The 22,368-nt window shown below is 33.1% G+C and overlaps 3 protein-coding genes across 7 annotated transcripts; 2 read left to right on the plus strand and 1 right to left on the minus strand.

The window, feature by feature from the left end:
• LOC109345129 (palmitoyl-acyl carrier protein thioesterase, chloroplastic-like) lies at window positions 1,069–6,239 on the plus strand. The gene is made up of 7 exons (XM_019583946.1): window positions 1,069–1,273; window positions 2,089–2,600; window positions 2,777–2,910; window positions 3,635–3,748; window positions 4,409–4,580; window positions 4,679–4,747; window positions 5,598–6,239. The coding sequence occupies exons 2-7, from the start codon at window positions 2,103–2,105 to the stop codon at window positions 5,862–5,864; spliced, it is 1,254 nt and encodes a 417-aa protein (XP_019439491.1). The 5' UTR covers window positions 1,069–1,273; window positions 2,089–2,102; the 3' UTR covers window positions 5,865–6,239.
• LOC109345145 (serine/threonine protein phosphatase 2A 57 kDa regulatory subunit B' iota isoform-like) lies at window positions 10,492–15,412 on the plus strand. 4 transcript variants are annotated; one of them, XM_019583983.1, is made up of 5 exons: window positions 10,521–10,651; window positions 10,822–10,902; window positions 11,459–12,651; window positions 13,275–13,796; window positions 15,195–15,412. In XM_019583983.1, the coding sequence occupies exons 3-4, from the start codon at window positions 11,491–11,493 to the stop codon at window positions 13,638–13,640; spliced, it is 1,527 nt and encodes a 508-aa protein (XP_019439528.1). In that variant the 5' UTR covers window positions 10,521–10,651; window positions 10,822–10,902; window positions 11,459–11,490; the 3' UTR covers window positions 13,641–13,796; window positions 15,195–15,412. The 4 variants fall into 4 exon arrangements, with proteins under 4 accessions (XP_019439515.1, XP_019439535.1, XP_019439522.1 ...); XM_019583970.1 differs by lacking the exon at window positions 10,822–10,902 and having other exon boundaries at window positions 10,492–10,651; XM_019583990.1 differs by lacking the exons at window positions 10,822–10,902; window positions 13,275–13,796 and adding an exon at window positions 13,830–14,049 and having other exon boundaries at window positions 10,492–10,651; window positions 11,459–12,431; window positions 14,673–15,387.
• Window positions 16,855–20,185, minus strand: LOC109345171 (protein PGR). 2 transcript variants are annotated; one of them, XM_019584011.1, is made up of 6 exons: window positions 19,981–20,185; window positions 19,782–19,895; window positions 18,823–19,045; window positions 17,370–17,618; window positions 17,006–17,173; window positions 16,855–16,975 (listed from the first exon to the last, which is right to left on the minus strand). In XM_019584011.1, the coding sequence occupies exons 1-5, from the start codon at window positions 20,133–20,135 to the stop codon at window positions 17,042–17,044; spliced, it is 873 nt and encodes a 290-aa protein (XP_019439556.1). In that variant the 5' UTR covers window positions 20,136–20,185; the 3' UTR covers window positions 16,855–16,975; window positions 17,006–17,041. The 2 variants fall into 2 exon arrangements, with proteins under 2 accessions (XP_019439556.1, XP_019439547.1); XM_019584002.1 differs by having other exon boundaries at window positions 16,855–17,173.

Genomic DNA, 22,368 nt, shown 5'->3' on the forward strand with positions numbered 1-22,368 from the left:
CACACCAAGCAAGATATAAGTCATGGAGAATTCCCTCAACTACAACATTTATTAAGTCATGGAGAATATAATTGAGTCCCTCAACTACAACATTTATTAAGTAACTATAACCTATGATCCTTGTTGTGATTAAAAATTAAGAGTCTAACAAAAGAAAGTGCTACGTGAAGTCGTAGAATATGACACAATCCCAACAATAGCTACGAAAATTTCGTTCACCAAACTCCCACTTGAGCACATAACATTCATTAAAAAAGTAAAAAAAAAATGGAACAAAGTTTTGATTTTGTTTTCTCTACTTCTATATTCTTTTGTTGGTAGAAATAAGCATTGACCATGACGAAAATTTAGCCATCGTTGAAGTGTTGTTTTTCATTTCTTATTTTTTATTGGATTTTGATATATTTAGTCCATAAGCTAAAGAAGCTAAATGTAGAAATACTATATTAAAAGTAATACATTAAAATAAGTACAAGACAATAATGCAATTAGTTTACAAATAGAACATATCCTTCTATAGTCATTTAAACTCATTCCTTAATAATGCTGAGATAGCAAAACTCTATTTATGAATAATTTATTGGACCTACAATATATTCCAACACTTTAACTTTCTGGTCATATTAAGAAATTTGAATGAGGTCGTATCATACATACAACAAACAATTTTTCATTCTTTACATTTTCATCTACATTAAAGTAAACATACCCATTAAGTAAATTAAACAACACATGGTTAAATTAAAATATACAATCACTTATACTAGTTTTTTTGGTTTCTCATATGTTATAGACAATCATATCCGAGTCAGAAACATCTACATATATGTGGGACTAACTCTTTCAGTAAATATTTTTTAGATCCACAAGACTCGAACACGAGACATTGCTTTAATAATAAAAGGCAGAAATGTTGGTAAACAAGAAATAATATAGTAGATTATTTGAGGGAAAATTCAAAAATAGATTGATGGAGAAAGTGAGGGGCAATAAAGTAATTACAAAAAAAGGGTGGTGAGGTTGGATGAGTATATAATAAAGTGAGTATTAGAAGAAAAAAAAGAGAAAGGAAAAGAAGAAAGAAGGAAAAGAGAGAAAGAAGTGTCCAAATCAGAATAAGAAAACACAAAAACAAAGAAGGCTCTATCTCTAACCACCTAAAATGACGCAATAGCCCTTCTCATTCTTCTTCTTCTATTTCTTATTCTGCGTTTGTTCACCGCTTCTATCTCTTTTTTCTTCGCTTTTCTTCTTTTCTCTTTTCTTCAACCAGGTACATCTTTGTTTTCTTCACTTCTCTTATATTCGTTCATATTTTCATTGCATTGCAATCAAGGTTCTGGTTATTTTGTATCCATTTTTTGTTTTTTGTTTTATATTTTCAATGAAGGTATGGTTCGTTGTGGATATTGATGCAATGAGGTTATGATTTTCGGTATAAATTGCAATGAATGTGATTTTGTGCCTTCATGTGTTATTTTCGGTATAAATTGGTTTGTCATGTTTTCCAGATTCAAACTCAGATCTGCATCCACCTTTTCCGAAGAATTTATTGTTAACTTTGCATTTTTTTGTTTAATGATTAATTTCATCATCTATTTTTTTTTTATGATCGCTTTGTAAGAATTTCACTTGATAAAATAACCTTGTTATTTGAAGTTGTAGTTTAATTTATAGAATACGTAGCTTTGTTTCATGAGATAGAATATATATATAAACGATGAAAAGAGAAAGAGAATCATGTAGATCTGTTCAGGAATTGGACCTACTATTTTTAGCTTGTGCCTTGTGCGTTCTGTTTTTTTTACCAATATTAGAAACAAGTTAGCTTAATCTTTTTTAATAATAAAAAAATGCTTTCAAATCAAATTATTTGTTATGACTCTCTTGTGATTGTGATATACATGTTATTGTTGATTCTTATTTGAGTGAAATATAATGATGCTTCCTATTGAATCTTTCATATGATTGTCCATTTTACTCCTTTTCATTGATAATGTTTGCCGCATCTTTCTGTCCCGTTTCTAAAGATGGTGTGAGAGAAGATATATGTATATGTATTTTAACTTGCTTCAACTTTGCATACAGCTGTATAATTCATTATGGTGGCAACCGCTGTTACTGCTTCACTTTTTCCTGTTATTTCACCCTCACCAGACTCCAGTGCAGAAGGCAACAAACATGCTGGTGGGCCCACTAACCTTGGAGGATTCAAATCCAGACACACGTCTTCTCGTGGCTTGAAAGTTAAGGCAAATGCGCAAGCCCCTCCCAAGATTAATGGAGCTGCAGTTGCTACATCTGTAGAAACCTGCAAGCATGATGATGTTTTGCCATCACCTTCGCCAAGGACTTTTATCAACCAGTTACCTGATTGGAGCATGCTTCTCGCTGCTATCACAACAATTTTCCTGGCAGCTGAAAAACAGTGGATGATGCTTGATTGGAAGCCAAGGCGACCTGATATGCTTATTGACCCCTTTGCCATAGGAAAAATTGTTCAGGATGGTATGGTGTTCCGTCAAAACTTTTCTATTAGATCATATGAAATAGGTGCTGATCGAACTGCATCTATAGAGACGGTAATGAACCATTTGCAGGTATGTTCATGCTCATTCATGAGTGAAGTGACTTTTTATTTATACTATTAAGATATGAGCATGTTATAAATACATAGTCTTGTATATTTATTCACTGAAGAATTAAAACTCACACAGACGATAACAGCTACTTAATGTTTCATACTTGATTATCTCAATTGTTTGTTTAACAACAGGAAAGTGCACTTAATCATGTTAAAACTGCTGGGCTTCTTGGTGATGGCTTTGGTTCTACGCCAGAGATGTTCAAAAAGAACTTGATATGGGTAGTTACACGGATGCAGGTTGCGGTTGATCGTTATCCTACATGGTAAGTCACCCAAACTCACTCATAATGTGTGATCGGTCCATGTGGTTGAGTTAAACTGCTATTTATCTGCTTATTTTAGCGATCTTTTGATTCTTTTCATCTTTACGATAAATGATGGCTCAATAAAAGCCTCTTGGGAAATGTTGTCACTTCTGACTTTATATTCTATAGATAGATTATGTATCTTGCACCTCCGAATCCGCTTCTTAGTTGAGCACTTATGCTTTAATTATGAATATATTAATATTTGTAAAATTCTTCTGGGACGATCATAGTTGTATGTGTTTGGATTAGGTTCTCTTTTTTTTTCACCAAAAAAAATCTGACTGAAAGAGCTTTTGAGGAAAAAGAGTGCAACTTATCCCAAAACCTTAAGCTCTATAAAAGATGGACTATGCGAAGCCTTAAGCTGTCCAAGTGTATGACTGTTATATGAGATGTATTGTAGTATTGATCACGATTACATATCGGTGACAAACATGTTTTAATTATGGTAAAAAGTTGAGTACGGAAGCAGACTGTTGAATAAAGCAACTGATACTGTCCGTACTTCACTTCTTTTTTGTTTACTAGTTATTTTCTGACAGTTCTATTTGAGGATTTGGTGTTTTCAATAGTGCTGGCCTGTTCCAATTGGTTGAAGTTAGATAAACTATTAGTTAGGGTTATATGGAGTAAGTATTATCTGATCTCCTGTAATTGATTGAATCTATATTTGCTTCAGGGGTGATGTTGTTCAAGTAGACACTTGGGTTTCTGCATCGGGGAAGAATGGTATGCGTCGCGATTGGCTTTTACGTGACTGCAATACTGGTGAAATATTGACAAGAGCCTCCAGGTAGAAACCACTTCAGGAACTTTTTAATTCTTCTTTCCTTTTGTGGCAGGCAGCTATCTTTTCAAATGTTTCTTTTCATGTGCTTGACTGGCGTTAGGCAAAGTGTTGATTCTTGCAAACTTTTGTGAAGTTATGAGTACAGTTTTTCCTCTTAAACAAGCCTTTCGGTGTATCCACTTTTTTCCCTCAATTAAAAACAGAAAATACACTTTAAAATGTCTATTTGGATTTTATAAATATTTTCTTTAGCTCTAATCTGAAAATAACAAAATCTTATTTTCTCTGTTTTAAAACTGAGCAGTGCCATTTTTGGAATTTTATAACATCTCAACTTTTCATCCTTATTTAATACTAAAAATATATATTTCCAAATTTACGAAAAACTGAAATGACTTTTTGAGAGTGAAATCTGGAAACGGGTTTTCAAACTAAACCCTAACTAATTTTGCATTTGGCACTGTTTTTAAAAGCATTGAACTATAGATTTAAGTGGACCAATTATGCATGTGAAAACCTCTGACTGTACCAATGGGAAATTCTATGCTCTTAGTTTAACGTTACTACATCAGGACCTGAGCTTGTGCACATGCATCACCTTTTGGAGCTACTAAGTAGGAACATATAAACATTCTTTGATCTGTTGGTTTACATGATCTACAGTGTTTGGGTCATGATGAATAAGCTGACAAGGAGGCTGTCTAAAATTCCATCAGAAGTCAGAGAGGAGATAGGCTCTTACTTTGTGAATTCTGCTCCAATTATTGAAGAGGATAACAGAAAACTAACTAAACTGGATGACAACACTGCAGATTATATTCGTACTAGCTTAAGTGTAGGCCAACACTTTCTGTAACTGCTATAATTGATTTATTTTCTCAAATTACCATGGATGCTGTTTTCTAATTGAAAGTATTGTTTCTGAATTTTCAGCCTAGATGGAATGATCTGGATGTCAATCAGCATGTTAACAATGTGAAATACATTGGCTGGATTCTCGAGGTAGTTTACTGTTCTTGTATTCTTATCAGCCCTCATCCTTGTTCTCTCTCTCTCTCTCTCTCTCTCTCTCTCTCTCTCTCTCTCTTTTAATCGAGGATGTCTCTTGCAGCATGCGCTTACCGTAAGTCTTATTGACCATAAATGTGAAAGACTGACTCAAAATACGGAGTAGATTTTTATAAGTCTTACTGAGCATAAATATGGAAGACCAACTAAAAATAGGTTTAGCCCTAAGCAGGTTTAATAAATAAATGATACTTAGACACCTTATTCCTAAAAAAGGAACCCTGCTGCTCAAGTCCCCTTTGTCTATGAGTGTCTAAACAAGTCTGTGAGTATGGGTGTTTTGTTTTGTGTGGGAAATCTGAGGATCAGATGAAGTTCATCAAAGAATTTACTGTACCATTGCTTTTGAAGCTTTATCTACCCATTGTGTTGAGAAGCAAGGGAATATCTTCCATTCCTACTAAGTTACTGTACCGATTTGTTCATTGATGTTGATTTCCTTATTTTAACGTGTAGCCTTGATGGTATATGGAATATCATTGATATGGGCGTTCAAGTGGTTTAAACAAACCTCTAGTGATTTGTGTGATAGCCAGTGACTAAGATAGCTTCAAAATTTGGATTTGATATGATTGAGTGAGTAGTGATGTGCTATGGTGTTTTGGAAACACGATTGAGCAGCAGGGTGTAATGTTTAATATTTTGTGGACTGCTTGTGTTTCCTCTATTATTAATTTGGACTTGTTGAATTATTATCTGGTACAAAAAGCTTGATATGTCTAGTTTGTCATGTATTGGGCTTATCAAGCCTTTTAACCAAAGGATTGTGTGTTGGTTGTTGCAGAGTGCTCCACAGTCAATCTTGGAGAGTCATGAGCTGTCTTCAATGACTCTGGAATATAGGAGGGAGTGTGGTAGGGACAGTGTGCTGCAGTCTCTGACTTCCGTATCCGGTGTTGATGTTGGCAATCTAGCTTACAGCGGACATGTCGAGTGCAAACATTTGCTTCGACTTGAAGATGGTGCTGAAATTGTGAGGGGAAGAACTGAGTGGAGGCCCAAACCTGTAAACAACATTGGTATTGTGAATCAGGTTCCATTGAATGATTAAAGGCTTGAGCCGCACCAGTCTCCTTGCGATGTTTAAACTGGTTGTGGTTTCTGGTGAGTCTTGGCTGTGTTTTGTCCGGTCTACATGTCTTATATATGTACACCATGCTAATTTATGATTAGTTTGGTGGGTATGGGGAAAAGTAGAAGTAAAATCTCATTCACATTGTAATTAGCTCCTGCTCTACTCTCTCTGCTTCACATTATTTCATTTATGGTGTTGCTCTTCTGTCTTCAATATTTAATTGTTTGAGCAAAATGGGTAGGCATGTATATTATTCTTTTCTTCGAAAGATTCAATTTTCCTTGTGAACAAAGCAGAGTTATTATTTTATGTATAGCATGTAGCCAAGAGTGACTTGTTCATCTGATTCAATTATGATTGTATGTTCCAGCTTGTATTTCGGCATCTCACATGGAAATTATTGGCTGCACAAAAATACCTTCACACTCAAGCTTCTAATAATAACAATAATAATAATAATGAGCTTAAATTTATGGGTGGGTCTTGATAATGTGGGGGCCTGAACATGTGCTAATCAACGTATTTGTCTAATAATGTTTTTTGTTTGGTCTCTGTGATGAGTTGGGCTTGCAAGTCTCTGTGCCTTTTAGGTCACTGTTTTAAGATTCAAAGTCCTTTCTGTCTCAAAGTTCCTTACAAATTTATTTCCAATATGTTTACGCCTTTGTTATTAAAATAGTACAATTTAATTATTTTTGGGTAAGAATAATGCAATTTAATTGTGACCTATCGTGTCACGCTATTAATCTTTATGATATGACATTGAGATTTGTTTAGGTGCCTATGTGCATATTATTTTCAGTTATATAATGTTAGCTCTGTCAAGTTTATAGGTCATTTGTTGTAAGATTAAATAAAGTTTTTGCCCCCAATATAAAATGATATAGCTCATCAAACTTGTACATTGGATGGTACGAGATTTATATTTTTAATTTGAAAGCATTTAGGACTTTCATACTTATTATTATTTTTATAAGTTTGAGATGACACCGTTTCATTACAGGTGTTATCCTAGATTTTATTACACAAGTTAAAGAAATTATTTTTTTTTTGTTTCTAACAAAGTTGATATTGTTTTTTATTATACCATTCTCAATTAATCTCCTCATTTTACTCTGCATGTATTTTTGTTTCTCTTGTAATAGTGACTATAAGAGTACTTAACTACTTATATAATTCAAAAAAATAATTAGTATTATCCTAAACATTGATAATAACAAAAACTATCTTGAAAAGCAGATATAAAAAAACAGAGCGAGTACATATGAAAAATAGAGAAAAATAAAAACAGTAGTATATTGCACTGAAATTTACACAACTATTGACTTCTTTATTAAGGTTTTGATATAACTTTTTAAAATATTAGCAGAGTGGTACACTTTTTATTAAACTCGTGGATAGTACATTTTTCACTTTTTCTCTCCCCTAAAGTTGTGGACTTTTTTCATTTTATCTCCCCTAAAATTGTGGCTGTGAAACTTGAGTTGTGTGTTGTAGTGGAAATTACTATATACGCCATATACGAGAAACCTTGTATATATTACTCCCCACTGTACTTATAAAACACACTACAACATTTTCTCTTCCTTATTATTTTGTCCTAATATTCCTTCATTCTTTCTAATCATTTGTTTGTCTTCTTTGCTTATCTTCAAGGTAACTATATTATTTCCATAAGTACAAGTAGTAGTATTATTATTCTGAATACTATGATATTTATAAATTTATCATTAATGGGTTGTCTATAACTCTTACCCATTTCTCTCATTCGGAATGAACACTTTTTTTTGTTATGGTCTTGTGCCTTACACCATCCATATTTTTTAATATGTTGAGATTGAACTTTATCCATTTCATTATATATCCGTTTAGTTTTTTTGTCTTCCAGATCGCTTCCTACGCATAACAAGATTAAGGATGAATGAGGATCCTGAGTAAGGAGGCCAATATTATTCGTTATCGATTGGCTAAAACTGATGTCTATAGACCTTCAAAATATTATCTAATCGATAAATTGGTGGAATAAATTAGTCATGGAAGTATAAGATTATAAATATCATAGAATTCAGAATAATAATAATAATACTTATGAAAGTTATATATTTACCTTGAAGATAAGCAAGGAAGACAAACAAATGATTAGGAAGAAAGAAGGAAGATTAGGAGAAAATAATAAGGAATAGAGAATGTTGTAGTGTGTTTTTTGGTTATAGTGGAAAGTGATATATATATATATATAGGGTTTCTGGTTATATAGTACTCGTGGATAGTATCTACTACAATATATTACTTAAGTCTCACAGCCACAATTTTAGGGGAGAGAAAATGGAAAAAAAAGTGAAGTTGTGTATACCATCCACAACTTTAAAAGAAAGAAAATGGAAAAAGTGAAGTTGTGGATACTATCCACAACTTTAGGAGATAGTAAAAGTAAAATTGTGAATAATGTCCACGATTTTAAGAAGAAAAAAAAGGTCTTGTACTTATTATCCACAAGTTTAGTAAAAAGTGCGCTACTTTTAGTAATATTTTAAAAAGTTATAAGAAATCAAAGTAAAATTTTCATTATTCCTATATTGCAGGCATTGTCTTGGGGTGAGAATAAGAAAAAGAAAAAAGAGCTATTTCTTACCAAAATGAGTCTGGGTGTAAAATAGAGTAATTTAAGGTTTCCAGTGCCAAAATAATCCAAAAGGAAACAAATATTGTAGCAGGTTTTCAGAGAAAAAATATGTGTTGTGTGCACTTTTGTTAGTGAGTGAACAGATGAGTGAATTTTAGAAGCACACCCTGGTGCTACAGAAAGAGAGAAATAAGAAGAAAATTGAATTGATTTGAGGTCTCAGACTGGGTAAGTGGGTCTCTTTCATTATGCACTACCATATATGCATCACATTTCATTTCATGTCTGCTTCAAAACTTCATGTGCCTTTCACATTCTGTTCCTCTCTATACCAAAAATGGCATTTCAATTTGTAATAATAATACAATTAGAATACATATATTTCCATTGGCTCAAACCTTTTATTTATGCTACTACCTTTTCTCAAGTTTTTTTATATTTTATAACAAAAAAATAATGTCTGAATAACTATGTAAAACAAGAGGATGGATACATATACTCGAGTAAGTTTTTTAAACTTATTTCTAATCCTAACTATTAATTCTATGAATATATAATAGTTTAGATCTATTCACTAATTCAAACCATTAGATGTTCATAAAATTGATGGTATAATAAGGAGTAAGTTTAATCAATCATTTCCAAGTAAAATAATTATTCAACTTGACTAAAGTCCAAATCTTAACTATCCCTATATTTGTATATTTTTGGAAATTCAGCAATAAGCTGCATTGGTATCTGTAAAATAGTTTTCAATTACAATGGCGAACATTTATAAGGAAGTGTGATCAATATTTTTCTTGTATTCCCTATTAATGAATGATGGTTATGATATTTGTTAATTTTTGCCCTCATCTTCTTTCTATGATTTTTTTATACTATCAATGTTATTTTTTTACCTTTTTGAGTAAGAAATTAATCACTTTCGAGGTTCTTAATTGTATTTTTTTTTCCTTGTATTCACTATAATTTTATACCACTAAACTAAAGCTGAGATGTTCTCTCTTATGTGATTGGAGTGATGGGTCATTCCCTCACTTTACTTTTAGTTTTCTATATTTTTTTTCCCACTTTCCCACCGCATTCATCTCCTATCTCTTCTTTCTTTTTACATTCTTTCTGTCAAGTAACTCTCAAACTCCAAAAATCTAGCATCCAAATTGGGTAACCAAAATCTCCCATTTTTCACTTTACCTAATGCAGACCCCACCACTATGCACCTTTTTGTTCGGTGCAAAAGAAGTGAAAAATGTAACAAAAACTAACATAAGCAATAATCAAATTTATCCCATGAGTAAAAAATTACATGAGCTCTATAACATATAAATATATAATCCGGATGCATAAAAAAATTCACTTCATGATGTTAGACCCACACACCCACCCTCTATTTACAATAATTATTACTGAGTCAATTTCGGTTTCTTTTTTACGGGACAGTCAAACTTTCCCATTATTCCATTTCATAATATGTTCATTCTTTCTTTATAAAGCTAAGCCAGATAGCAAGTCATAATCAATTATAATTTTTTATCATAATATATACTCTTTGGTCGATCCAATATTTTTGTTTTTATTTTTTGTATTAGAACTCATTCTTTCAGCAGTACAGTTCGAACAAATTAATAAAGAAATTATATATTTTGTTCATTTTAACCACAATGTTAGTAAAATCATAAATTTCAATTAAGAACGACAAGAGTTATGTAAAGGGTAACTATTTTTAGACTATGTAACATTCATAGGTTGATTATTATTAATCGAGAATAAAGTATATTCTTAAAAATAACTTGTTTTCCATCTCTATTAAAAATATGACAAGTGTATTATTTTATTTATTTTTAAAAATAATTTTTATAATAAATAATTAAATTTGATACATGTGGTAACTTTAATATTGAAAAGATAAAATTTAAGTAGATTTTAAACTATGTTGAAAACGGTCACTCTCTTTCTACAGACACTTGTAGTATAAGTGTACATATCTAACACATAAGCACTTTTTTCTTTTCATCTTCTTCCTCTCTCTCTCTCTTTCTCTCTTTCTCTCTCTCTTTCTCACTTTGCTTATGCAACTTGTTCCATCTTTATGTTTACCGTTAAACTTTAACTCTCTCTTATCCTAATTCACAGATATCAGGTTGCTCTTTTCTCATTCTCTCTTAACTAATTGCTTTCTTCTTTTTTTTTTTGTTATTAATTATTAAATATACTAATTTGGTGGAGTTCCTGATTTGGACTCACCCTAGATTTTTAACTCAATTTATTACCCTAAAGCTTTGATTTTTTTACCTTGTAATAATCATATAGGGTACTAGGTTCTTTAATGGTTCCTCAACTACTTGCTTCAGACCCAGATCTTGCTTTTTTTCACCCACTCTTGCTCCTACTGTAAATTTTTCAACTTTGTATTCATTATTGGCTTCTTAATTTCTATATGCAACTGGGTCATTTCCATTTAATTTTAGTTTTAATTTCTTCCCTTTGTGTATATTTGATTCCAAATTCTGTTCAATATGAACTTGTTCTGGATTTAGGAAGGAATGACTAGTTTTATGTATTCTGCAACTTCTTTCATGTTTTTATCTAAAAATTAACTAAAATTCTTATTATCTATTGTGATAAATTCATAAGCAAAACGCAAGTGTTAGATCTGGCTGGAATTTTCTACTTAATGTGTTCTAAAAAGACTTACCAATTGCTTTGTGACCAAGGATTTTGATTTTTTGCTCTGTACAGTTTCTAAATTGGTCTTGGTGACAATGATTAAATCTCATACTTGTATACCTTGCTTTCCCATTTTTGCTTCGCTGTTGAATGATTTAATTATGCTTGGTTGATTTTTTTATGGTTCAGTGTGAAATTGTTGTAGAGTAGGGCCTAGGATTTGAGCTTTTACATCCTGAAAGGTTAATGCTTGTAATTGACAGGGATATGTTGGGTGCAGGTGTTCTTGGCTAAGCTTGCAGCATTACCACTATGTTAAAGCAAATTCTTAGCAAATTGCCGAAGAAGGTGACGAAATCTGACTCATCAGATTCTGCAAGGGGGGAGTCTGGCAATTCCACTAGTTTTGGAAATGTATTTCAATGCACAAATGTTGGTAGCACCATTTCTAGCAAATTAAATGTTGTGAAGCGGGTTTCTTCGGTTGTTTTCCCTTCAAGTATGAATGCAGGAGTTGAAGCAGTTGACCCTTGTCTATCCTTCAAAGATATTTCGAATACACAAAAGCAAAGTCTGTTTATTAGTAAGTTGAATCTTTGCTGCAAGGTTTATGATATGAGTGATCTTGATAAGAACTGCGCAGAGCAAGATTTTAAGCGTCAAACATTGATAGACCTTGTTGACTTTGTTTCCTCTGGATCCGTAAAATTCACAGAACCAGCAATTGCTGCATTGTGTAAAATGTGTGCAACTAATTTATTCAGGGTTTTCCCACCGAAGTATCGTACAAGTACAATTGGTGGGGAAACAGATGATGAAGAGCCTATGTTTGATCCTGCCTGGTCTCACCTGCAAGTTGTTTATGATCTACTCCTTCAATTCATCAATTATAACTCTCTTGATTTGAAGGTGGCAAAAATACATATGGATCATGCTTTCATTTTAAGATTACTTGACCTTTTTGATTCTGAGGATCCCAGAGAAAGAGATTGCTTGAAAACAATTCTTCATAGAATCTATGGCAAATTCATGGTTCACAGGCCTTTCATACGAAAATCTGTTAGCAATATCATCTACCGTTTTGTTTTTGAGACTGAAAGGCACAATGGCATTGCTGAACTGTTGGAGATTTTTGGGAGCGTGATTAGCGGATTTGCCTTGCCATTGAAGGAAGAGCATGTACTGTTTTTGTGCAAGGCTTTAATTCCTCTGCACAAACCTAAATCTGTTGGTATTTATCATCAGCAGCTAACATATTGTGTTGTACAATTCATAGATAAGGATCAAAGACTTGCTAGCTCTGTGTTAAAGGGACTATTAAAGTACTGGCCATTAACGAATAGCCAAAAGGAGCTTATGTTCATAAGTGAGTTGGAAGAGGTTTTGGAAATGACTAGCATGGCCGAATTTCAGAAGATTATGGTCCCACTGTTTCGACGAATAAGTTGCTGCCTTAATAGTTCTCATTACCAGGTAGTTTATGCTAAACTGTTTCTCATTTAAGTTGCATTTTTTAGTTAAAGAATCTCCTTTTGGGTCTGAATCTAAATTTCACCCTTTTGCAACACCATCTTTTGTTCTGCTTGATTAAGAGAATGTACATTTAAATTCCAGGGAAGTTGGTTTTAAAGGACACAATTGGGTAAACAAGCGCTTATTTAATAAGCTTTTTTTAAATATGCTAAAAAGAGTTTGTTTTCATAAGCCTCTCCCATAAGCTAAAAAGAGCTTATAGGAAGGTCATAAGCTATTCTCATAAGCCTATATAAACTCTTTATAAGTTGTTCCAAACGCCCTCTTAGTCATGTTTTTCAATTAATGATCAAGTCCGGTAGTTCTGACACTTTTTTTTGGGTTGTTACTCAAGAGATTAACTGGGTATCTGATGTAATTGATTCTAGAATCTCTCTTTCACAAACCTCAGCTTGTAGACTCAAATACATCCTGTATAGTTTTTCAAATGTCTAAGCACATCGGATGTAAACGTTGGTGTCTATCTGTAAATCATGCCATGCAATTTCTATTTTCTTGTATGTTATGTTTCTCATGCCACTAATAAAGAACATCAATAAGCTTTTAATTGTATCTTTATTCAGGTGGCAGAAAGAGCTCATTTGTTGTGGAACAATGAGCACATCCTTAATCTTATCACGCAAAACCGTCATGTGATTCTGCCACTTGTGTTCTCAGCACTTGTAAATAACACCAAAAATCACTGGAATCAAACAGTGCTGAACCTCACTCAGAACGTAAGGAAGACGCTTTCACAAATGGATGAGGATCTGGTACTCGCATGCCAACGTAAATTCGAGGAGGAAGATTCAGGGGCAGGTGCTGCAGCTGAGAGAAGAAGAGTAACATGGGAACGCTTAGAAGCCGCTGCGAAAAGTGTCCAACCCGTAGTTGGTGCTGATGTTATAGTTCCAGTAAGATCATCTGCTACATGCTCTGTGGCTTGTTAATTACATAGTGGTGTGTTGGTTCTTCAGTGTTATTTACTTGGCATTTTAAGATGCCATTGCTAGTAGGGTATGTAAAGCCTATATAGTATAACTTTTTCAAAATTGTGATGATGGGGTGTTATTGCTTTAGGTTCTTTTTCACAAACTGCTGAATAGGTGGATAAAATGTATTTATCATCAGCAGCTAACATATTGTGTTGTACAATTCATAGATAAGGATCAAAGACTTGCTAGCTCTGTGTTAAAGGGACTATTAAAGTACTGGCCATTAACGAATAGCCAAAAGGAGCTTATGTTCATAAGTGAGTTGGAAGAGGTTTTGGAAATGACTAGCATGGCCGAATTTCAGAAGATTATGGTCCCACTGTTTCGACGAATAAGTTGCTGCCTTAATAGTTCTCATTACCAGGTAGTTTATGCTAAACTGTTTCTCATTTAAGTTGCATTTTTTAGTTAAAGAATCTCCTTTTGGGTCTGAATCTAAATTTCACCCTTTTGCAACACCATCTTTTGTTCTGCTTGATTAAGAGAATGTACATTTAAATTCCAGGGAAGTTGGTTTTAAAGGACACAATTGGGTAAACAAGCGCTTATTTAATAAGCTTTTTTTAAATATGCTAAAAAGAGTTTGTTTTCATAAGCCTCTCCCATAAGCTAAAAAGAGCTTATAGGAAGGTCATAAGCTATTCTCATAAGCCTATATAAACTCTTTATAAGTTGTTCCAAACGCCCTCTTAGTCATGTTTTTCAATTAATGATCAAGTCCGGTAGTTCTGACACTTTTTTTTGGGTTGTTACTCAAGAGATTAACTGGGTATCTGATGTAATTGATTCTAGAATCTCTCTTTCACAAACCTCAGCTTGTAGACTCAAATACATCCTGTATAGTTTTTCAAATGTCTAAGCACATCGGATGTAAACGTTGGTGTCTATCTGTAAATCATGCCATGCAATTTCTATTTTCTTGTATGTTATGTTTCTCATGCCACTAATAAAGAACATCAATAAGCTTTTAATTGTATCTTTATTCAGGTGGCAGAAAGAGCTCATTTGTTGTGGAACAATGAGCACATCCTTAATCTTATCACGCAAAACCGTCATGTGATTCTGCCACTTGTGTTCTCAGCACTTGTAAATAACACCAAAAATCACTGGAATCAAACAGTGCTGAACCTCACTCAGAACGTAAGGAAGACGCTTTCACAAATGGATGAGGATCTGGTACTCGCATGCCAACGTAAATTCGAGGAGGAAGATTCAGGGGCAGGTGCTGCAGCTGAGAGAAGAAGAGTAACATGGGAACGCTTAGAAGCCGCTGCGAAAAGTGTCCAACCCGTAGTTGGTGCTGATGTTATAGTTCCAGTAAGATCATCTGCTACATGCTCTGTGGCTTGTTAATTACATAGTGGTGTGTTGGTTCTTCAGTGTTATTTACTTGGCATTTTAAGATGCCATTGCTAGTAGGGTATGTAAAGCCTATATAGTATAACTTTTTCAAAATTGTGATGATGGGGTGTTATTGCTTTAGGTTCTTTTTCACAAACTGCTGAATAGGTGGATAAAATTTTATTTTGTTTTGTTGGAGGAACAAAGGGTGTGTGTGTGTGTGTGTCGGTGGCATATTCATGCATGCTATTTGCAGTGTCAGCACCACCCTTTGCCCCCACATTTTCCTGCTAATCTTCTACTCTATGTATCTAAATGCTACTCTCATTGACCATGTTCTATATAGATGTCAAATTCCAAATAAAGTGTCACCCATAAGTTTCATATAGGTTAAAAATATCATCACCTTTGATCTTTCTAGAAACTTTTTTCGTCACTTAATTTTGTAGGAACTTAAAAATTTTAAGGACATATCTGGTGGTACATTTTTTATGGTCAAATCTCTTGATCCCCTTTACTTTGATTAATAGAGGAAGCATCTATTTTCTTGGACCATATCTTCCGTCCCACATCTTCCGTCCCACGATATCCAACCATTCCATGTGACATGGAGTGTGATTGATCATAATAATATTTAATATTTATATTTAAACTTTTAAGTTAAATGTATTTTTTTCAACCAATTACTACTTATAATATATGAGCCTGAATTTCTTTGACATGTATGAACACTTTCCTTGTATTCCCTTACCTACTCTACCCGGTCTTTTAAGTATTACCCTATATTAATGCCTTTGCTATATGAATAGACTTTAATTCTAATTTTTTACTTTCTATTTTTTTATACATATATTTTAAAGGCATTAAATGATATTACAATTTCGTCATACATAAAACATTACCCATTTGAATTTGAATATATGAATGGAGTGATGATATCTGATTTGGACTAATCAATATTCAACTCACCTTTTAACAACCGATATTTTACTTTAATAATCAATGCCTTGTCGTTGGTATCATTGATTCCGACGTTTGAGACCTTATATATTATATTGTGGTAAGTTACCACTAAAAAAATATTGCTCATCAATGTCAAATGTCAAATATCTACATTGTTTGCTAGTTCATGTGAATCTGACACGCTATACATTAAGACGTGGACATATTATAAACGGGCTATTTGACCTAACTAAGCTAGTTTTAAAAATCACTTGTAAGTTTTGAAATTATATTTCACATCATATAGTTTGTGTACAAGAATTATATACATATCACAGAAATATTTAATTTTTTTTTAACCAATCAAAGATGATGATACATGTAGTAATACAAAACGTGGGACATCAAATTTGGTATAGACTATAGAGTCAGCTATGCTTCACCTTAATGGGCATTTTCTTTACGCATAATCAAAACCATGATTAAGTCATAGTTTTGTTTTATTATGTTTGCATCACCAATCCAATGTTGCAACAATCACCACATGGAGGTAAAGAAACAAAAAGAAAAGGTGAATGATAGTGAATTATGTCATCCAATTATCTCTACCCATTGTTTTCTTTTACCTTTTTTCCTTTTGTAGATTGTTTAGCTCATTCAGGATATTTTTAACCTAAAGTAATGAATTTTAATTGAAAAACCACTTAATTACTACTATTGACACGACCACTTTTATTATTGTAAATACAGAACTTTAATGTAAATAACCACATACATCAGCATACTTATGGGAGATTGATTCTTATGTGCCAATTATTTTTTTTGCCATTCACTATTAACAATACAGACCCTAGAAAGTCATGTATCGTGTGCCCTTCATGTTCCCTTAACATGAAGGTAAATGATTGATTATACTCTAGAACAGAATAAACTTTGGGCACCATATCATAATGTTGGACTAATCAACTTTACCAATTGATGGTTGAGAATACAACAGTATATGGACATTTACCACCACTGCATTACAATTTTAGAACTCTTCTTCAGCCACATAGCTTCTGCTTCTGATGAATTCAGAAAATGTACAAACAGGCTATTGAAGTTAAGATTGTTGTCAACAGTATTGATACAAGGTTCACTGCATTGTTGTCAAGAATGCTGACACCTGAAATCTTTTTAACTGTTGGTCCTGGCTTTCCAACAACCTACAAAATGAAGTAAGAAATTTCATATATCAAACATCTAAAACATTAAGATTGGAGGGTTCTATGGTACCTCTTGCACCATTAACCATTGAGTTTTGTATTAAATTCAACAACCATCCAATCCAATTTAATGTAATAATTCAAGCATTATGCCTATAGGAAACAAAATATCGTTAATTGGCGGTCTATGATTTACCTTTTGCCGAACAGAGCAGAATCCAGTGAATTGCAATGTTGCGCCCAAGAGAGAGTCAATGATACTTCCGCATAGTCCCGCGAAGGTGGCAATAGGTATGACCAGTAGTTGCTTAAGAGCTATATCAAAGCCACATTTGGTTGTCAAAAGTCCCAGAAGAACAAATGACACTCCAATGACACTTCCAGCTGCTGCAGCTGCAAGCAATCCTGCTTTTGTCACTCCACCATTTGTGCCCCTTCTCACAGGCTGATAATCATACAGAAAATAATTTGTAACCCCAATCTCAAACTTAGTTGCAATTTCCTATTGATAATTTCTCTATTTAAATAATTTGCAGATGTTATAAGACACTTGTCACAGCATGCCAATCTAAAGCGGTGTCTGATAACACTAGCCAAGTCACGGAATGTTTTATGCAGAAGCTCATATTGACAACCACTTCAAGAGAAAAGGTCAATGTTTGTGAACTGCAAACAGAACATATTAAGTCATCAGAACAGAATGTGACGAGGATTTTAGGGTGGTTTAGGATCTTAAACTCTGATGGACCTCCAATTAAGAGGGCATTTCAGAGAAGAAAGAAATGTTTTCAGGGTAATTTAGGAAAGAGAGAGAATGAGAACGTTGCACATGTCTCGGATACACATGATTCTAACCAAAAGGACACTTGGCAAGAGCTGAATGGGAAGGAAGGTCCAAGAATTGGTGAGAAGGACATGAGCATGAGGGAGGAGGGGGCAGGCAATCATGTGGTAATTGTGGAGTGACAGTTGTCACAGAGCAGAGTGGAATCATTCCCTCAGATAATTTTTTTCTCTGTTTCTGCATTATTCTCTTGTTTTCCACAAATTGGATTACTGCATTTTCAGTACTATCTATACAATTCTGCACTTGTTTCTCTGATTGTCCTTGTTCTTTCTTAATACTTGGTTAGCACTTATCAAACTCCTATTTATAATTCAAGCTTAAAAGCAATTCTGAAGAATTAGTCGTTCCCAGGAATGCAATTATCCAACATTATCCATGACTTTTATCGTTATGGCCTTATGGGGTTGGGTAAAGCAATATTACACACAATGGGAATGTTTTTGACAAAGCAAAGAGATACTATTCCTCAATGAATGAGTAGATTGCGAAAATTTGACTTATGAAAGGCAAAATTGAGAGCAAAGCATAAAAGATGGACCAAAACTGAACAAGGGTGATTTTAGAACATTGTGAAGATTACTCAGAACATGGAATTTGAAGAAAAAAACATATTTGTCATATATCCTAGAGAATTGTCAAATATTATTGAGAATGTTTCTAGCAAACTGAACATAGAACACCAAGCATATTGGTTAATGGTTATTACAATTGAACTTTAAGTATCATTGGACTGAATAAAGGAATGCCAAATACAAATAGAATGATCCACTAATTGAAGGAGTTTGAGCAATATAATATTCACCTTGAAGGTTGTAATCAAACGAGGCTGGTCATCACTGAGAATTCCAAGCTCAGAAGACCAAGTGTCTCCATTGCAGCAGGAGTAATGGCCGATAACACCACCAATGAAAAAGGTAACGAGAGCTGAATCATTAGAGTTCAAGCACTTGTCCTGTCCTTTTGTTAATACCCATATAATAACCACCAGAACTGAGGCGACGCCACTGTTCGCTAGAACTTGTAACCTGGAAAACAACAAGTACAGAAAATTAGTCAAAAGAAAAAGAGAGATAAAGATAAGTGTGACTCTAGGAAGCACAAACATAGATATGGACAAGACTCATAAAACTGTGACAAGGTATATAAACAAAATGTATCTAGTATCTAGTATCCGGCACATATAACCCTATGACAACAATTTTGATATTTTGATGTCCCTGTCCATATAAAAAGGGGTGAAATTTTCAGGTATATAAGCTTTAAATGAAAAACCTATACCTGACTCCAATTGAGAACTATGACAAATATGACATTCATAACTCAATCAAGGACCAAGCTCCTATAAATTGAGCTTCTCTCTAAGGTGGATATACCCTCATTTTTCACTAGTTTAGATTCACTTTATAGGATCCATTCAAAACTAAGTTTATCGATTTAACAGCAACCTATGCATGAGGAAAAATAGATACCCTATTATGACCAATTTAAAGTTAACTTAGAAAATGCAATTAATGCTATCTTCATAATTTGTAGATAAAAATGCGAAGGAAAATGATATAGTCGTATACTCCCACAAAAATCCCACAAAAATGCCATAACATGTGTCACAATAAGATACTTTAATTATTAATGATGAGATTACGACGGACATATGTTACTTTTGTGTGAGCATGAACATTTAGCAGTAGGAGGATATAAAATTGCTCAAATGCAAAACAGGTCATTTCAACAAAAACAATAGCTTAAAGCTAAGGAAAATACCAGTTTCTTTGTCCACCTTCTTTAAATTCAGGATCGATTTTTCGCTTTTTGTCTTCTCCAATTTTTGTGAGCTTGGACGAAGTGAAAAAAAATGCAAGTAGCATCGCTCCAAACCTTGACCCATAAATAAAAATTACATTTTTTATTTATTTTTTAAATTTGAACCCAAAAAAATGAAATAGGAAATAAGATAAGAAACCTGGATCCAACAAAAATGTGAAGAGACATAACGATAAAACCTGCGATGGCTCCAGAAGTGTTGAGTGATTTACGTTTGTGAGCTCTGAATGCAATGAAGAAAGCGACAGTAACAGCGATTAAGAATTGTGTCCATTGAAGTGATGATGAATCCATTTAGGAACAACGCAACCAGAAACTGTTTGATCGAATGTTTCACTGAACAGATAGTATATAATATAAAATATTTGTATTTTGTTGACAAATGTTTGGTCCACGTATTTGTTCATTTCTTTATTTTTTTCAACTTGCTTCTCTCTCTCGGTGCAGTTATGGAGATACCACCTCCACCTAGGTCAAATAACCGGACTAGAATTAAAGACCAGCTTTTACTCACACGAATTAATATTCTGCATAAAGACACATACATCACGTTATATTTATGTTTTTTTTATGCTATTCATTTATAACTAAATTTTAATTAAAATTAAATTCTTAATATGTTGGCAATGTTTTATTTTGTCTCCACATATATAGGTCTTCACATAAATCTTTATCATCACTAAATTCATTCTTATATAAAATCTTAGTGATCTTTTTTTATGGTACTACTACATGCCATCTTACAATTCATGAGCTAATTCATTTCAGAGTATTAATTGTTATAAATCGAACTTTATTTTTAGTTTTCTGTCGATATAGTTTGGCTTGACTGGATTAAACATGTTAGTAAAATTTCAATGATCTTGTGTTCCTACACAAAAATAATATGATAGCTATGCTTATTGGGTAGACTATGTAATTACTAATATTGGGATATGTTAAATTCGATGTGCAATCCATTATTCTGCCTTTAGATTTGAGAATGAAGGCCCATTCCTTTACTACTCCTGAGTCCAAATGATAGGAGGTTAGATTTGAACCTCTCGCTACTATATTGCATCAAAATTGAACAACACAGAAACTTAAAAACTCAACAAAAAAATGGATGACATCAAAATCATATATATAAGGAGGACCAATTTATACCCATGTATGTCTTTGAGTAATATTCTAAACTTAGTTTAATAGTGACACTACCGAATTTCTATATCTTAACAATAAGTATTCAAGAGATCCTATTATGTACCTTTACTTCCCTTGTTCTATTTGCAGTTTTTTGTTGTTGAACATTTTCTCAACTTATCACTATGTTGAAGACTTTATAGTTCACCTAATAAATTGTTAGATGTGAATTTGCAACATCCACACTAGTGGTTGTGTTTCCTGTTGACCGTTCTCATATTTGACTTCATCATAACTTATTTCTCTGAGATTCTTGTACGCTTAAAAAAATAAGAAATTTTCCTAACTTTATATTATTTTTTATTAATAACAAAAGTTTAAGGATTGTAGTGAAAAGAAAACAAATTTTGTTAACCAAAAAAGATTAGTTGAGTCATGTGACCCATTATCATGTTAGAATAAGTCTTAGGATTCTTCTCAGATACTTACATATCCTTATCAATTATGCATGTGTCATACCTATTACAAGATTTAAACTCAAAGCTTATAGACTATGGGTTAATTTTTGATAAACTATACTATACCAATATAATTAAAGTGAAAAATAATAATAACTCACAAAATTGACATGTAATATGCACTAAATCATGTGGAGTAAGGTAAATATTTTGTTACAATAATCCTCCCTCCCATTCTTACCCGAGGCCTAGGAACGAAAACTGTTTGTTCATCTTAAACTGTCTAGTTTAGTAGTAATTGGAATGTTGAAGATACCAACACATATAGATATTATGTATATATATTTCTATATACAAACACCTTTTTGGGTCTTTATTACTTTAGTTTTCCTCAATTTATTCATTAATACAGTAAGTAGTGTGCAGTGAGAATGTGCAGTGAGAGTGTCGGCTACTATCTGTTTTCACATATATTTCCACTCTGTCCCTCCTTTTTCCACTTAGTATAGCTATTTTTATTTTCTTGGTGCAGAGTAGACATATTTAATATCTATGGCAAGTTTCCTACAAGTTATAACATCCACTGATTACTATAACTAAACCATGGGAATATAAGGCTTTGTGTTTGTAAAACGGATTGTGACACGGAGTTGGGTTATTACTCGAGTAAGTGAGATATCATGTTTTGAACTAATATCTTAAAACAATAGTTTGGTATTTTTCATTTATAAACTTTTTCACTTTTTTTCCTCTATTCAATGTTTAACTTTATATTTAAATAAATCCAACAATTCCTCCTCAATGTGTGTATCATACACATTTACCGATCTGCTTCCCCTTAAGTCCATCATGCTCCAGCCGAACCATAAATTTTGATACCAATTGTCGGAACAAGCGAACAATCAAATTATAGAAGAGAACATGGAAAAGGGAGAATAACACAGAAT

Source organism: Lupinus angustifolius, chromosome LG01, assembly GCF_001865875.1.
Source record: "Lupinus angustifolius cultivar Tanjil chromosome LG01, LupAngTanjil_v1.0, whole genome shotgun sequence".
NCBI classification, from domain to species: domain Eukaryota; kingdom Viridiplantae; phylum Streptophyta; class Magnoliopsida; order Fabales; family Fabaceae; genus Lupinus; species Lupinus angustifolius.